At 41.6% G+C, this 18522-nt stretch overlaps 1 protein-coding gene across 1 annotated transcript in view; it reads right to left on the reverse strand.

Moving 5' to 3' along the window:
- Positions 1 to 18522, reverse strand: part of LOC117881018 (rap1 GTPase-GDP dissociation stimulator 1-like) — a 54858-nt gene that overhangs the window by 13827 nt on the left and 22509 nt on the right. Inside the window, exons 3-9 of the mRNA XM_034777774.1 lie at positions 16549 to 16671; positions 16253 to 16378; positions 13090 to 13218; positions 11488 to 11613; positions 10006 to 10149; positions 7770 to 7901; positions 3681 to 3815 (exon numbers count right to left, since the gene is read on the reverse strand). Of these exons, the coding sequence (XP_034633665.1) occupies positions 3681 to 3815; positions 7770 to 7901; positions 10006 to 10149; positions 11488 to 11613; positions 13090 to 13218; positions 16253 to 16378; positions 16549 to 16671 (915 nt within the window). The remainder of the gene's footprint in view (positions 1 to 3680; positions 3816 to 7769; positions 7902 to 10005; positions 10150 to 11487; positions 11614 to 13089; positions 13219 to 16252; positions 16379 to 16548; positions 16672 to 18522) is intronic.

Here is an 18522-nt window from a genome sequence, read left to right on the forward strand (position 1 = left end):
TCTCTGGAAAAAGCCTGAATGCTGCTTAACTCAGCTACCAAAGACTTTCTCCAAAGTAATTTTATCCTCCCCTTCTGCATGTTTTTGTCTTTCCTGGGGCAACTGCATCAGGCAAGAATCCCTCTGTCCTTTCCCTTACCGACCTTGCAGGCATGCTGAGAAACAGACACTAACGGTTAATTACCTTGTTTGTAATTTTCTTTGGTTCCAGTAGCACAAGCTCAAACCCCAGTCTCTTGATTGTAGTAGAATTCGCCAGGAAACCCCTCTCTGTACTACTCAGTTTGAATTAACAACACCTCTTGTGCCTATCCATAAGTTTTAGAACATGTCTAATTGATTTCCATCTTATGTTCTGTTTGAATTCCCTGGCAGTTTTATTTTATGCCCCATTAAAGGTGTAGCCTGTGCAGTATTAATGCTGAAGGGGAGTATGTCATGAGTATCGGAGCTCTGCTGATAATTTCCATATTTTGAGGTTTGCTTTAGTAGCAATGGCTAGCAAAGACCTGGGAGGAGAATAGGATTTCACAGAATTTATAAGTGCTGTGTTCCGCACATTACTGCGCCTTTTAAGTAAATCACAGTGTGTGGATTTTCTTTCTTTTAAAATTCTCCAGTTGCTTTCATTAGTTCCTTTCATGCAGCCTCTGGTAACTGATAGATTTCTTTATATAGCTCTCATCTATGATTTTTTTTCCCTTTTCATGTTCTGATGCACAGCTTGTTAGTTTCCCAGAAGAAACTCATACTTCAAAAGATCATGATATGTTTGTAATAGATATTTGAACAACGAAGATTACCAAAATTAAATTAGACTCATGATCAATGCACAAATATCTGATAACACATAGTTCAACACATTAAAGTACAACCACACAAGCCATTAAGATTGGCTGGCATTTGGTCTATCCTAGCAAGGAAGGATACAGGAGGAATTAAACTACATCTTGATAGATCCTATAAACTATGCAAGGTCTGGGTCATTCACTGCTTGGTTAAGAAATCTCCAAGGAACATTTAGGTACTATACTACAGAAAGTGGGATTGGGGATTCACTGGAGGGGATTCTTCCTCTTGAGTTTGTATCATACCAATGTCCCAGACTGCTGTTAAGGAGAACTGAGCACTGGAAGAACTATCTTTCAGATGAGAGATTAATCAATATCCTTGCTACTTGTGATCATTAAAGATCCCACAGCACATAGTACAAGAATAAAGTCAATTAGAGTTTTTGAAGTTTTGAAAATCTCACCCTACATTCTAATGTATGTAATTACATCCTGCCTACCTAAATTACCCACACTATTTCAGCTGGATAAGGTATTATTTCCCCCTTCCCGGCTTAAAGTGTTGTGTAGTATTGCTCTGCATTGTTAAACAGCTGTTAAATTTCCTCCCAGAGACTGTAGCAGCAGTGTTTGTATTCCAAGGTCAGACTGTTTGCTTGTAAAGAGTCCGCCTTGTGCTACTGTATGTAGTGCAGCAGTGAGGAAAGTTGCTACAAGATCCTGGGAAGGAGCTTTTTAAAAAGCAGATGCAGAATAAGTACTGTCATTGCCAAACCAGGGCCTGTGCACATGATCCTAAGGCTTGGCCATGGAAGGGAACAGGTTCCTGGTTAAAGTCAAGCAGAGAGACAGTGGAAGGTCAGCGCTAAGGAGCTCCAGGAATTGGAGAGCAGAAACTTTAGGTTAGTTCACATGCAAAGGCACAGTCAGACCATCAGTAGAATGTGATGTCTGTAGAATAGCTTATTCATTTTTGCTGTATATAAGCATGGGTATTATCTCAGCATTTCTGTGCTAGAAGGCTTCCCTGAAATGGGAAGTAGTGCTCAACCATCTGTTACTTCCAGGTTATGACTAATAAAGCACCTTTCTTTGCTTTAAACATTCATCCTTCTCTGTGCTCCTGCACCCCCACATAAGAGCTTCCATGTAGGAGGGTAGTTATATGACTTGTCTGGGATTTATATGCCTGCGTAGCATGGACATCTTGTGCACTTGACTCTGTTATGCCCTTGTAACTAAAGCTACTTTGCAGTAATAGCTATATTTGTCATGCAATGCCAGATTGTTCTTAAATGAAGGAAATATGGTTTAAACCATATCTGGGTGGAACTGGATTTTCCATTTTATGGGAAATTCCATTATTTAAAAAAAATTCTGTTCCAAAATTGATCAAAAGCAAATAATGAAATTTCCCAAAACAGTATTTTTATCAAAACATTTAATTTGGATTTTTGTTCCTTTAAAACTCGTAAAAATTTGTTTTGGAAAGTTGTTTCAAAAACTGAAACAGTGAGTTCCAAGAATGTCAAAATGGGATGTTTCAACATTATTGAAAAGCTTCATTTTATTTTTTTCTTAACAAAATTGTCAAACATTTTTAAACACTTTGATTTTGATTAAAAACCAGCTGTAGTTAAATATGCCATAAAATTGTTGAACGCTTTTAGCACCAAGAAACACCTGTATGTTGGGCTGTATCCACACACACACACATTTATGCAAGATGTTGCATTAGAAAAATTTAGAAAATTTCTCCTCTTCACCTTTCAAATGAATATCACCAGTTTAGAACAATTGACAGGGACTGTGCTATGAAGTACATTGCATTAAAAAAAAAAATACTCACACACAGATTATGGCCAACTTTATCACTCTAGTTTAATCAACACACAGGCCCTGCCCAGTTCGCCAGGGTACCCAACTTTAAACATGAGTATTGAGAGAAATGAATGAACTTCTGAAATTAAACATGTTTTCTTCAGAGAGAGACCATTTATCAAACATTAAAAGGAGGCAGTGAAGAAGAGACACAAGATCTAGCTACTAGTCCATAGGAGAAGGATACAACTATATTCCATGGGACTAATTTTGCTTTATTTTGACAAACTCTTGGACATTTTTATCATAGAAAGTCACAATTTTGTGCTCAGATAAGTTAAACAACCTGGTCAGTTTAGCATTGAGAGAGGGGACCTCCAAGAACACCCTGTTGCTGCAGATAGTAGTATAGTACTGGTGGCTCTGGAGTTGGCACTTTTTCCTCTGAGCCAGTGCTAAATCAATGCCCCAACATCATTTTGGGTGGCACTGTACTGTTAGAAGTGTTCAGACAAATTAATTCCTGCTCTCAGTTGCACTCCCAGACAGCAGAGCTGCATTTGACATGAGATGAGGCATAGAACCAATGTCCTGACGTATTTATTAATGATCTCAAGAGCAGAAACTCTGCAGTGCAACATATAGGTCAAATTTTAACTCATTCTAAATTAGTATTGGTTTCAAAGGAGGAGAGGAGCAGTTTTTAAAATCCCTTGAAGATATAATGTGATATAATTCCTTCCTGCCTCCTACACTGCTTAAAGTGTATCTACTGTTCTTCATTTCCTGTCCTGTTATATATTGTTTGTGTGCAATGTTAAGCCATTTCAGTAGTGAGTAATAAGATCCCTGTGAATAATTTCAGGTTCCTTAACTTTCTGCACATGAGTAGTCCCAGTCAGTTATTCACATGCATGAATTATTTTGCAGGAAAAAAAGCTTAGATACCTGTCAGACTCTGAAAATGCACCAGAATCTGTGACTTCAGTGGATCTACACTAGGTATTGACCTGTCCCTCCATGAACACCAGTTGTTTATGGATAGGAGATTGTCTACCAGCTCTGTACCTGGGATAGCAAGGTTTCGAAGGGCACTCAGTGCAGCATGTTGAATAGAAACGTCCCCATTGTCCACGTGTTGCTCTAGAAGGTCCAAAAGCTGAAGTACCACTCCCAGCTGCACCATCCGTACGCAGTTGCCATCTTAAGAAAGAGGGGAAAACAAGCATTCAGGAGGAGAGATGAGCCACAGTGATAGTTGTTATGCCCAGCAGTGTTCCACTGGGGAACACCAGAAACTATTGGCCTGGATGTTTTGTGGTTCAACAGGGATCACCTTTTAGCAAGAGCAATAGCAATCCTCAGCTGCACAGAACTTGCCCTCATGCTCAGCAAAGGTGACCTTAAGTTACCTTTACACCTGCCCTGAGCTTGCTTCCAGTGCAAGTTAACTTATGGCAGCTAAAATGGTCTGCTAGGGTTTCGGACTCACTGCCTGTAGGCCCCAATTTACCCTACAACAAGCCCCAGTTCCATGATGGTAGAATCATTTGCTGCCTCATTAGGGCAGCTTTAATGTCATTCAGTGCCACTTTAGAGGCACCAAGAGATCTTGGGGGACTGAGGATCTGGCCCATCAAGTGTGAATCTGATCGCACTTACACTGATTTTACACCGCTATAACTCCACCAACTTCAGTGGAATTACTGCTGATTAACAGGTGTGAGAGGAGAATTGGTTCCATAGTTACTTTAGCCTCTTCAGTGTAAGGGACCAAAGTCTGATCTTGCATTTATTAACTAGTTACCTGTTTAACTCTGGTGAGAGTCGAAGCAAAATAATCAGTCCCAAGAAATCCCTGCTTTGTATTGCATGTTCTGCAAAATACCCTCCTTAGTGATGTACCTATCATGAAACTCTTCTGTCTTTGTTTTCTGTGTATTACACTGCAACGGGGTGTACCAACTCTGCACTGGCCCAGTAAGGGTTAACCACACACGTTGGGCCTGGAGTGAGGCTGGGGATGAGGGATTTGGGGTGTAGGATGTGCTCCAGGCTGGGACCAAGGGGTTCAGAGGGCAGGAGGGGTTTCAGGGCTGTGGCAGGAGTTTGGGGGCAAGGGGGGCATGAGGGCTCTGGCTAGGGGTGCAGATTCTGGAGTGGGGCCAGAAATGAGTTCAGGAGGGACTCCAGGCTGGGGCAGGGGTTTGGGGTTTGGGAGAGGGATCAAGGCTGGAGCAAGGGGTTGGGGCCTGGGAGGGGGTCGGGGTGCAGGCTCTGGGCAGCGCTTACCTGAAGCAGCTCCTGGAAGCAGTGGCATGTCCCCCCTCTGGCTCCTATGCAGAGGTGTGGTCAGGTAGCTCTACACGCTGCGCCAACTGCAGGCACCACCCCTGCAGCTCCTATTAGTTGCAGTTCCCAGCCAATGGGAGCTGCGGGGGTGGCGCTTGCGGCAGGGGCAGTGCATGCTGCCCCTAAGTGTAGGAGCTGGAGGGGGGACATGCCGCTGCTTGCGGGAGATTCAGCATGAGCATGTGGAGCAGCCTTGGACTCTGCTCCCCAGCTGGAGTGCAGAAGCAGGGCAAACCCCAGACCCCCCTCCCCAGAAGCTTGAAGGCTGGTTTAAACAGGCTGGAGGGCTGGATGTGGCCCCCGGACCATAGTTTGCCCACCCCTGATTTAAATCCATTATACAGTCAACAACATTATTTCAACGGATTTTTTTGTTCAGAATTTATCTCCCTGCAACTGATTGCCCTTATTTAACTGCTTCTAAACCAGGGTAGGCAAACTACAGCCTGGGGGCCACATCCAAACATACTAGAGGCTTCATGCAACCTTTCCCTCCTGCTCCTATTTTAAGGACTCCATGCATCCCACCCACTCTCTCTTCCCCTGCCAGGGGCTCTGCGTGCCCCCTATTTTGCTCTGTACGTGCTGTGGTGCTGCGCAGCTCCTGGAAGCAGCAGCATGTCCCCCCTCCAGCTCCTACACGTAAGGACAGCCAGGGGGCTCCGCATGCTGCCTGGAACCATGGCCAATGGGAACTGCAGGCGCGGTGCCTGTGTATGGAATGGTGTGCAGAGCTGCCTGGCTGCCCCTACACGTAGGAGCTGGAGGGAGGACATGCCTCTGCTTCTGGGAGCTGCTTAAGGTAAGCACTGCCCGGAGCCTGCACCCCTGACCCCCTCCTGCACCCCAACCTCCTGCTCCAGTCCTGATCCCCCTCCTGCCCTCTGAAGCCCTTGGTCCCAGCCCGGAACACCATCCTGCACCCCCAACTCCTCATCCCCAGTTCCACCCCCAAAGCACTCATCCCCTCCTTACACCCGAGCCCTCTCCTGCACCCTGAACTCCTAATTTTTGGCCCTACCCCAGAGCCTGCACCCCCAGTCAGAGCCCTCACCCCCTCCCACACCCCAAACCCCAATTTCTTGAGCATTCATGGCCCGTCATACAAGTTCCATACCCAGATGTGGCCCTCGGGCCAAAAAGTTTGCCCACCCCTGTTCTAAACCATAGAATTGTTCAGTGCCTTTTCTGCTGCAATATCTATCTCTTCCTGATCTGTGCTGAGGGATGCAAGGTTCTTTTCATAGGTTCCTTTTTGATGTGCATTTCAGCTAAACGATGCTTTTTCCTTTGTTACATATCTTAGTTGAAACTTGTCAAATACTTGTGACATTTAAACGTGAAAACTGACATTCCTTCTGATTTTGCAAATTTTATTCAAGAAAAATCTTTCAATTTCCATTCATTAATGCAGCTTTTAATGGTGACATTTTGTCTGTGATTTCTCAGACATGCTCCCCTGCAAGATCCTGGGTATTTTGAGATCAGAGGCCTGAGAAAATTCACAAGTCTCTTTGGGTGGCCATGTATGCTTTCTGAAAATAAGTCAAGGGTTTTGTTTGATAGAATGTTACAGGTAAAATATGTAGTGTGAGGTTTTTTAATAGGCTCAAGTCTATACTGAAATAGTCTCACTTCCACTGAACTAGAGAGAGAGAGAGAGAGAATGACAATACCCTTCCTCCTCTAGTAATATGCAAACAGCCACAATCCCTTTAGTGGTCAGCTTTCTTTGACTGTTGCAAAGCTCCCAAGAGGCTCTTTCTTTCTGTGGATTTTTGCCTGTATGGTGGCAGCCTTGCATGCACCTTCAATTTAATGGCTCACAGTTAAAACTGGCTAGGAACAGCTATTTTCTCAGCTGCAAAAGCTGTCATCTTTTTTCCCTGCTTCATCAGAGGTCCCTTAGCACTACAATCAGATAGTCACAGGATTTCTTTACTTAGATTAAAGACTGTGCATATATCAGCAGCACAGACTGAAGCCAGACAGGGATTATTCACTTCTTCTACCCAGAATGTGGGGGGTCGAGGGGATGGCACAGGGGGAGAAGGAGTTAAAATAAAAAGTCATTCAGCCAAACATATTAAATCAATGTTAGCAAGTTTTTAAAGGCAGAGAGGACATTTCCAATGAGCAATAATGTACAATATTCATTGCTAGGTAAAATGCAATCAAGAACTCAAGCCGGTGTGTGTGGGTGTGTGTGTGTGAGAACAGAAAAAGAGTTAAGGATGGGGCTGTGTCATTTGTTAAAATGACTGGGCAACTCCATTAGCTCTTCCAGTAGAACTGATCAAATATTTTACCCACAAAATGTAGGAATTCATCTGGCTTTGAGTTGGGTTATAAAAGCCCCACTATGTTAACTGAGAGTTTTTCTATGGACGGCAGTGTCCAAGGCCTAGCTGTTAGACTCAAGGTGCCTCTAAACCATGTCCTTTTAACAGTGCTATCAATATAAGTGCAGTTCATTTCCTATCCTGTAGGCAATGCCACTTTATGTTCCTCTGCTTATAGTCCTTAGCAATCACTGTTGCTTTCTTTACACTGAGGGTACGTAGTGTGACAAAATGGTCTCCCTTGAAATTTCATCCCTAATTTCAAGCCACTCAATTTTTCTTCTGAAATGACTATGGGTAAAATGTTCCAGAGCAAGTAAGTCTCTTTTGGAAATGGGCCTTACACACTTAGGAACCTGCATCATTTGGTGATCCCCCCTCCTAGTGTAGACCAGCCCTAATAAGAAACAAACAATACCACCTATCTTGGTCACTTTGATGGGTAATGAATAAGCAATCTTACCATTCCTGGCAAAGTTAGCAACAGCCAGTGCTCCTGTCAGCTGCAGCTGGGGGTGATTGGATGCAAGCCAGGTACCAACCTTCTGGTAGATAATGCCACATCCATTAGCAAACATCTTCTGCATGGATTCATCTATGACACAATAAATGAAGAGAAGCCTAAAAGTACATCTAAGTTCTACTTTGCATCTATTATAGAATAGTACTGCTCAAGGTTTCAGAAGTTTATAGACGATTGTTTCCTCTAACAGAACACCAGAGTTGGCAGGAAGGAAAAGTGAAGGTTATAAAATTGATCGTTCCAGATGTCTTACACTAATCCACACACTCAATATATGGCTAGTAGCCTTATGCAAGATTCCCCACACTATTTTTAGCTATATGCTCCAGTCTTGCATGAAAGGAACATCCTCTTCAGAAGTTGTGAAGTTATTCAGTCTTGTGGTAGTCCACTAGTGGGTTTCTCCCAAGCAGAGGCATAATACAATAGCAATTGTATATGAAGATTTGGAGGAACAGAGCCGTTCACTCTGTGTTGAACTGCTGCCTATATAAATCTATCCTGCAGAGTGCTAAGTGCCTTCATCTTCTCATGAAATCAGTACCTTGCAGGATGGAATCTTAAGTGGCAATGTTATCACAGTTCAGATAAAGGCTAGATCATGTAAAGGTGTGTGTGTGTGTGTGTGTGTGTACGTACACACACACACACATGTAATCCATGCATGGAAATCTCATAGGATTTACAAGTGGGGATTGAGGGAATAGTATGTATCTACTGTGTTTCCAAGTGTTCCGTGTCACTATGTTACTCGCTGAGATCTGCATAGGCTAAATGCAATTTTAAGAATGAAAGCCATAGATCTGTGATTAGTAATCTGGAACTAGTTCTTTATACTGAGAAATCCAAATATACTGTAGTGTTTAACTCAGAGAAATGTTTGCCACAGCTTCATAACTTTTAAGAAAAGTTTAATTAAATTGTAAGTTACCTTGAGATTTTGGCAAAGGATGCAATGTAAATGCATGATTCTGTGCAGTTATTCTTTAATTCACGTAACCCCAAATGCTGCAAAGCTGTCAACCATACAAGGCCATCTGAACCAAATTACAATTAGGATCAGCAGAGATAGCTGCTAACATTTTTCTGCTATACCTTATGGTTGAGAATGGATTCTATGTGTCTCACAGATCTAAAGCAGCATCTCAGATGTCTTCTATGACATTTTATGCTGTTTTCAAAAGTGGCTGCTGGACTCTGTCCCTTCTCACAGTGCAGCAGTGTGACTGAGGAAATGAGAGGTCTGGGGCAGCAAAATGTATATTCTAGAAGGTCAGTGTTCTCCATTTTCATTACATAGAAACATGTAATACAAAGCAATTTTAAATTCTTATGTTTCCTTCCTTCATGAATTCAGATGGCTGAAATACTTGCTCCATTTTTGAATAATAAATGAAGAATACATAATGGGTATTTAAATGTACTGAGTGAGTTAAGGTGTATTGAGGGGAAAATTGAGAACACCAATCTATCAGATTGCCATGTCAGAAGTCAGTTTACTTGAAAGGACCCATCATACTGTGAAATGTCTCCATGAGAAAGGGGGCAGATACAGGGTCTTCATATAGACCTATGACTGCATTAGTCAGCAGCAGAGCTTAGTCTGTGGAGACTGATGTAGGCACTGTCTGTGCTACAACAGTAGTATTTTTAGTCCCTCACTTCACATTATTGGCCAGATTGTGGAGCTACACTAGTTTACAGCAGCTAAGGATCTGGCCCTTTAAAATTGGAGGTTAACTCAAGAAGTATAGTTTGGTCCTATATCTGAGCTTTTCTTACTTTTGGGGAGGACTGTATTTCTGGCTACCCAGAGGAGCCAGGTTATCACAAAGTTGGAGAAACCCAGCTCTAGATGGACTGGACTGACACACAAAGCCACAATTAAGAAGGCAGTACCTATTCTATTGCATTTCTAGCCTCCGCCTAGGAGCAGGCATAGCGGTATTAAATGCCTGAGGCAAAATGTGTATATGCTTGGAGGAAAATATGGCAACATGAGCATTACAATCATAGTGTAAGTGGGAAAAAAATAGAATGGCTGTTGAAGAATTCCCCCAAGGAATCTTGAAACAACAGGCTGCAGCTGTGCCTGCAGAAAGGAAATGAAAGCACAGGAGCAGATGGCAATCCCTGCTGCTAATGGGACTTTCTACTACTTCTCCATGCATCTTACCTCCAAGAAGCAGAGACACAATGAGATTTGACGCAGCCTTCACACTGCACAGATCTTCAGCCTGTGAACTGCCCTGGAGCCTCAGCAGGATCTCTGACAGTGCCTCATGCACACCCGCCTCTACCATTTGCACTTTCAAAGCATCTGCAGAGGTCAGGAGAACATGCATATTAATGGCTTCTCTTTGGGTCACTGCATAAAAAGTGAATGCAAGGAGGCTAAATCCCCAGTAAATTTAAGTCAGGATGTTTCCAGGTGCAGTAACTTGTGGGACTCTTGTTCATAAACAGGGATGCCATTGGAAAACACCACACTCTGAATAAATACACCTTTTAGATAGATCATTGTACTTTTTTCTGTGGAATTTCTATTGCAATTTACAATGTTTTGTGCTTTTAAAAATTACATTTCAGATGTTCTTTGTCACATACTTTATAACTAGAGTGATATCTTTTAAGAATTGCAAAATACTAACGTGAAAGACAAAAGTGTACTTTAATAGGTGTGTGTTGGTGTTGCCAGCTTGCAACTTGGCAACACCATGGCCATATTTCTCAGAGTGGGGGATTTTTTCCCAGTGGTGTTAATATTGAGTTTGAACAAAACGAACAGCTTTGATAACATCTCTAGCTATTACTCTTTTCACTCCAGTGTGGGGAATGCTGTTTGGCCACTCATTCCACTAGACTTCCTGGTGCTGATAAACCCTGAACAAATTATGTCATATAGCAATGTCTTGAACAAACATAAATAAAACCCCACAAATATTTTGATGGAGGAAATGAAAAACTGGGCCATTTCAGGCACCCCAAAGAAGTTCCTTGGACATCATATGAAGACAGGGGACTGTTCCTGTGAAACCCGGCTGTATATTTCTTTAATTATAAATAAATAAATACACAAAGGTAAACATTTGGAGTTAGAAATATTCATGGAAATACCATTTTCATGAAATTATTGATTTAGCATTAACTATCATTTGATTCACTGAAGTAGACTGGCCTCATTAGTCAACCACTGCCGATTATGATTGTTTTAATAAATGGGCTGCTTTTATCTCCATTTATACCCATTACAATTTTTAAAGTATCTTTAGGATCAGCTCCCAGTCATTGTTCTGAGGTCCCAGTAATCTTCTGCATTCCCATACAGTATGGAGGCTGTGTGTATCATACACAAAGTTATCAAATGGTTCATTTTACACCACTCCCTTACCATATATTTTATTCAGGCTCATTTCCTCCTCCATTGTCCCAAAGATCCACGTTTTAAAATGATGTGTGAAATCCTGGCCCCACTGAAGTCAATGGAATTTTGACATCAATCTGGCTAGGATTTCACCCATCATTTCTGTGAGGAGGGGCTTATGTCCCTGCCTCCAGTAATGGAATGCCACTGAAAACCCCAGAGTGTTCATTGTCACCACTATGCTAGTATCCTCTATACTAAGGAGCCTAGTCGACAAGATAAGAGAACCCTTACCATTCTCTGCTAGCATCTGTAGAACCTCAATGATGGTTTCTATCCTCTGATGGTTCTCTGCCCTTCTCAGCTGCTTCACTAGATGTTCAGCAACCTTTGTCTTGCTTAGAGCCTCCTTAGCTATCTCTGTGTGGATAATAACAGCATGATTTTGTATGTTTTCACACCTAAATGTAATACTGTTAAAAAAAAAAAAAAAAACACCTGTCCCTAGAGAGATGAGTGGATGCTACTTTGAATCTAGTTGCCTTGCTAATTTGTTTTTTCCCTTAAATCCCCTCAAATGATTAGATGTTACATGTATGAAACAATCTGCCTAATTTTTCTTCTGCTGTCTAATCTAGTTGTGTAATTCCTGTGGCTATGCCTTTTTAATATGGTCAAGCAATTGCTATCCTAACTCCATTGCATTCAATGGCTTTATAAACAGTGATGAATTCATCTTGTGGTATGACAGCATGTACCACTTTACCAGAACATTTTCTATGCAAAAGAAAGTATCCCAGCAAGAATCTAATCAACCTGTTCAGAATGGGCACTTATAGAGCTTTTATGGAAAGCTTTTCAAAAGCTTTTGACATATATATGTACCATAATGCCAAGAGATATAGAACATTTAACAATTTCAGAAAATATGTATAAAGGACTTGGCTAAAATAGAATATGTCCAGAATGCAGTATTGCCAACATTAAGAGTTCAGAAACAAAGAGTCAACCCTTCCCCAATCATCATGAGATTGGCTTAAAAGTCATGAGAATTTTGTCTTCTGTTTTGTGAGCCTTTAGGGTTTTTGTTTTAAGATTTGTATCAGCAACCATGAGGGCTAGAGACTTTTCCCCCCCCAAACCAAATTTGAGGTTCTCACCATCATCACAGGATTTCCACAGTAAGAGAAAAGAAAGACTTCACACCTGATTCTTCTCTCACTAACCTTGTATAAATCAGGAGCAACTCTGTTTCAAGTTAATGGAGCTACACCATTTTTAAACCAGTGTAAGTGAGAAAAGAATCAAGCCATTTTATTAAGACCTATAAAATGATGAATGGTAGAGAGAGAAGGTGCATCAAAAATTCCTAGTGTCCCTTGTCCTGTATGAGATACACGAACAAAGATACTTAATTTCATTAAGTTGCAACACATTTTAAATAAGAAGGAAGTACTATCATATACACTGTGATTGAAGTCAGTATAGCTACATCAGTTTACACCAGCTAAGGACATGACACATTAATTTTCTCTGGGAAGAGGCTAGGACATGTATTAATCTTAATTATTTGTGTGTGGCTGGTCAGCAACTGCTACAGGTTCTGGTGTTTAGTTATGAACGGTTAGAGAGTCTATTTAGATTGGCCATAAGGGGGCACATAGCAAGGAGGTAAACCTCTGTGTAACAAGAAATAAAGACAGTCTTGCATTTATCCCAACCGCAGGTTTCTAATCTCTATGCAGGGAAGTGCAGTGACTTTGTCTGATACTAAGTCAAAACATTTGCCTACTATGGCCAACCTTACTTGTGGAAACGCTGCCTAAGAACAAGCCAGTGGTAGCATGTGAAAGGAAACCAATACAGTTGCAAATTTGGGAGTGTTTTAATGCCCACCTAGGTTTGCAAGGTTGCATAAGGCCAACAGATTGACACGGACAAGTGGCTCACTGTCTGGGTAATCAGTTAATATCCTGACCAGTGATGTGATCACTCCTGCCTTCACCAGCTGCTCCTGAAGGTCACCTGGAAATCAAAAGCATAGAAATGAAAGGCAACAGGAATTTCATCTTGGATTAATCCATCGTTATATTAACTAGGGCATGGAGGAGGTATCACTAAAGTAAGAATTAAAACAAAATGTTGCTACAAGATACAGACTAGAAATGAGGTGCAAATTTTAACTGAGTGTAATTAACCATAGGAACAATTTGGGTTGTGGTGGATAATATATCACTGGAAATATTAAATTTAAGATAAGTTTTTTTTTAAAAAATGCTCTAGTTAAACAGGAATTAATTCAGGGAGATCAAACTTTGATTACACTAGTCCATCCATTCTGGCCTTATATCACATGATCTTGACTCCATTATCCTTCCAAACTAACAAGAGTTTTACCTTGCCAATTCAGGTTAATATATATCCAATAGAAGTTCTGCATGTGGATGGAAAATGAAGAATTCTGCTGTGAAATTACAAGACCAGAACTGCATCCTTAAACTCTACCCTCATGATAAAACTGCTTTTTGGGAGCTGAGCAGTTAGGCCATTATAAAAGAGGTGTTAGCGGGAGTGAACATGTCAATGAGAGATGATATAACAGCCTAACATAGGAGATGACTAAAATGAAGACTAAGATGAGGTTTTGCAGTGCTTTAAGGATGTCATCATTTAATTACTGCTTACCTCATTGTGGATAGCGTCAATAGCTCTCAATTGTGGAGCAGGCGGGTAAAGCTGCAGCAGCACAAGATTCAGAACAAACTTCTCAGGACCATTACAGATTCATAGATTTCAAGGCCAGAAGGCATTGTGACCATCATCTTGTCTGAATTTCTTTATAACACAGGCTGTAGAAATTCCTCAAAATAATTCCTAGAGCATATCTTGTAGGAAAACATCCAGTCTTCAATTTAAAATGGTCAGTGCTGTAGAATCCACTACAACCCTTGTGTGATGGAGTATCTGCCCCACATGGGCATGTAGGGGGTTAATAGAGGCCTTGGAGGCTGCACAGGGAAGCAGCCAATAGGAGAGAAGCTGTGAGGAGTAGCCAATATAAGAAGAGCTGCAGGGTTGTGCAGGATCAGTAGCTGCATAGAGCTCAAGGAGGGAAGTTTGTGTTCCTAGCAAGAGGAAGGCATGCCAGTACTTTGGATAGAGAGCAGTGTCTGAAGGCCCTAAGGTGAGGTGCTGGGACACCAAGTGAAGAGGCTGAGGGAAGCATAGCAGTCATAGGGGAATTAAGGAGACACACAATATGGCTATCATCGACAGGGTCCTTGGGCTGGGACCAGGAGTAGTTGGCGGGCCTGGGTCCTTGCCACTGGAATTGGCTGGACAGTTGGACTGCAGTACTAATCTGCAGAAGGGGGGAGCACAGATGGTGACATGGCCAGAGGGCTGTGTCATGAAGAGGATGCCATAGTCCCTGGAGTGACATGGGTCAGAGAGCAGAAGTGACAGCGGGCAAGGCACCATCGGGAGAGGGTGTACCGACCTAAAGAGCTAATCTCCAAAATGGCAAGGAGGGATATGGTGAGTCACATCCCGTCATACCTTGGTAAATTGTTCCAATGGTTAACTACCCGCACTGTTAAAAATGTATGCCTGGCCCTCATGCAGGTGTATGGGAGCGGGAACAGGCAGAATCTTAGGTAGGTCCCTCAGTGTATCAGTCAGTACAAATGAACTGGAGTGTCAGGCTTAGAGGTGGTTCAGGTTACTTTACCCACTGGAGCAGGATGAGAACTAGCAACCAGATTATGACTCTGGTTCACAGTCTTGTTCCAGGTGTGCTCCTGGGGCAGTGCAACCCTATATCTTACATGAAGTTTGTGACACTGCCAAAACTTAGCTCTTTGCATTCTAGAATAATTGTGGTTGTTTCTGGGAAGATGCCTTTATGAAAGATAAAGGTTCTAAACATGTACCATTACAGTATGTTCTCTAGAAGGAAGACAGCATTATGCTTTCATATTGTTTAAACGGCTGTTCTCTTTCAGATGGAGATGTATGTAATCTGTGCTGTTCCAGTGCCAAAGAGTCTTAGGACATATAACAGCACTTCAGCTTAGCACCTCTCTGTATAGTGTTTTTATGTCTGAGAAGCCAGATCCTCGGCTAGTGTATGTCAGCATAGCGCCACCGAAGTCAATGGAGCTGCATCAGTTTACAAGAGGTGAGAATCTGGCTCTAAATATACACGGTTATTTTCCCACTTATTTATGGGATTTCTGACAGACTCAGATAATTGTAAGTATTCCACTTCTGAAGCATCCAACCTGCCTTATCATCTACAATATTTTAATTCCCAACATGTTGCATTCTGTTTTGGGTTTCATCAAAATAAATCAAAGATGCCACAATATATGCCCAGATTGTTCCCTATGGCAAATTTTCCTAACAGTGGAACAGCATTGTTTTTATAAACACGTTTTACCATGAGAGGCAGTGCAGTTCAGTAGGTAAAGCAATGGATGCGGAATCAGAAGATCTGAGTTCTCTGCTACTGACTTCCTGTGTGATCTTGATCAAGTCAGTTTATCTGTGTTTCCCTTCCTCCCTTTGTCTTGTCTATTTAGACTAACCTCTTTGGGGCAGGAAGTGTCTCTTATTGTATGCATGTACAATGCTTAGCACAATGGGGCCCCGATCTCACTTGGGGTCTCTAGGCACTATTGTAATACAAATAATAATTGCAACTTAGTAAGAGGCAGTTTAATAAAACATGCTGTTCCTAAGTGAAAGCTACTTAAATGATTTGGCTGGGGGGTTGGTATTAACTTACTGTAATTACAATGAGTAAAAAAAAAAAGTTATCCAAAAGTGAATCTAACCCCTTAATTATCGTCCCCTTGTTGTCAAAACCATGCTGTGTTTGCTAGTATGTGTCTATTGTAGAAGCAATTGGAAACTGAACTAGCACCACTGGCGCATAGCACTACATATAAAGCACGTTAGCCTCAGTCTAAGTAAAAAGCCCATGTTAAAAAAAACCCCACAACTTTGCTACTATAGCCAGAATGTACAGCACTCCTTCAGCAAATTGAGTACTTACTGTTTTCATAGCAGATGCGGCCAATGGCCCTCCCAGCATGAAGCAATGTCTCTTGGTCCGTGCTTTCCAGCAGAGGTACCAAAGCTAGAACCAAACCTGCATCGATACATGGCTTCTTCATTTCCTCTGCACAGACAGAGGAGAGAAGCTGCTAGGAACTTGCCTTGTTGAAATAAAACCAATACATCAACTGCAAGGCCAATAATTAGCATCCATAAAACACATAAGTAGATTGAAGGTATACAGGATAATGGGTTTAACATTATTTATAGGAACACTTTACCCACTTTACGTACCATTCTTTGCTATCTCTGCAATCACCTGGGCTGCCTTTACTGCACAGTTTGGATTGCCTTTGAGAATTTGAGCTAAAGTTGGGAAAATCCCAGTGTCTGTGAGTAGGCTGGAGGATCTTTGCTCTGCAATGATAAAGAAAGTTAACAGTAGCAGCAATGAATTTGATTTATTTACTGTATTTGCCTTCATGGTTTCTGTAGAGGTCTAGGCAGTGTTGGAATCAAGGTCCTGATTCAGCAAGGTACTTAGGTGCCTGCCTAACTTTAAGCATATGCTGTCACTAGGACTACTCATTTGTTCAAAGTCAGGTAAGTGCTTAAGAACCTTGCTGAATGGGACCCTATGTGTCAGACCTAAGAGGGAAACATTTCCCTCTTCTCTGACTGTGAGAAATGAACGGTGGATGGTGTCTGGCCTGTCATCCAGCAGCTGTATAGCTAGCTGCTCCTAGCGATTAGGACTGACATTATACTCCTACCCCACAACAGGAATTCCTGCTGACTCAAGTCTAATTGTCATCAGGACAGGGGGTCTTCTGGAGGATGGATATATAAACAAACACAGACTCATGTCAGCTGGGGAGAGTGGTGGGAGAGGGAAGGCTGGTCTTTTGACAAAGGGCTGTAAGAAATGCTACTCTTTGAGCACTGGCTGATATAAGTCTTTTTATGCTTTGACACTGGCTGAAGGAGGCTAAAACTTAAATAGAAAAAGTGGGACTCAGCCTGCTCATAAAAATATTTTTCCTAGTGTAATGGGTTGCCTTATGCTATAGTCAATCATGCATACCTTCCATCATGAAAAGACAACTTCCTTCGTACGCTATCCTGGAATAATTCCATGTTGTATGTAGATAGTAATAAAGAAACTTTAAAAAACAAAAGATTTTTATCTGCTAAAATGAATTGACCACCAAACTTTTTATTTATTTTTAAATAAACAAACAAACAAGCAAGCCCCAACTCTGGCAAATAGGCCATTATCATACACAAGTGACATTTAAAGACTGAAATCGTGCTAGGCATTTTATTACTTTGCTTGAACTACAACAATATAACACAGCTGTTATTAGCTCTGTGATGATAGGCATCTCACTATCATGGTCTAGCATGGTGTTTGTGATTCACCTTTACTTTCAAAAGACTTTCTATTGTTCTAAAAATCTAAAATGATCACATGTTTCTGGATACTGAAGAAAGGGAACATGTAATCTGAGGTTTTTTTGGACACGTTTTCTAAAAGCACAATTTCTTCTAATGAAACTCTAAGTAACAGCATACACTATAATAAGTAAAACTAACATGTTTGTAAAAAGTTGCAAATAACATAAGCTAAATATTGCTGCAAAAAGCTAACACGATTTTCTTCTTAGATTAAGAATAAGATTACAAGAGGCTTGTGTACAAAACTCAGCACAACTTTAAATATTGAGCTCCAATCAGCATTTGCATAATAGTATTTTTGATTGAGGAATTTGGTGCCAAAGCAAATGCCTGTGCTGACAGTTGCAAGCTTCCCCAGTGCTACTGTTCTAATATACCTGAATCCTTAAATACATCTTCTGTTTTTCCAGGCCTGTGCCCCTGTGTGCAGAAAATACCATCTGTGCCAAATTATGCAAGTCTTTGTTATGCAGGAAAATGACCTAGAGAATCTCTTGTGCATTTCTAACAGTGATGAGTCCAGTCCTGCAACCTCTTACTTGTGGACAAGTAATGAAGACGGCTGGCAGTACTGGGCAAGATCCACTCCAGAACAGAGGGATCCTTGCATTCCTTTGAGTAGGCATAAGAGCTCTTATGACATCCTCTCTGCAGGTGGGGGAGGGGGAGAGAGCACAAGAATAGTTGAAATTCACTTGAACATTTATTCTTGAGGTTCCTCAAGGGTCGATGTCTGAAATAAATTAAATGAGGAGGTAGAATAAAGTTCTGAAAATATGATTAGTGGGTTTCTTTCAAGAGCTGTCAAAT

Source organism: Trachemys scripta, chromosome 7 (assembly GCF_013100865.1).
Source record: "Trachemys scripta elegans isolate TJP31775 chromosome 7, CAS_Tse_1.0, whole genome shotgun sequence".
Lineage (NCBI taxonomy): Eukaryota > Metazoa > Chordata > Testudines > Emydidae > Trachemys > Trachemys scripta.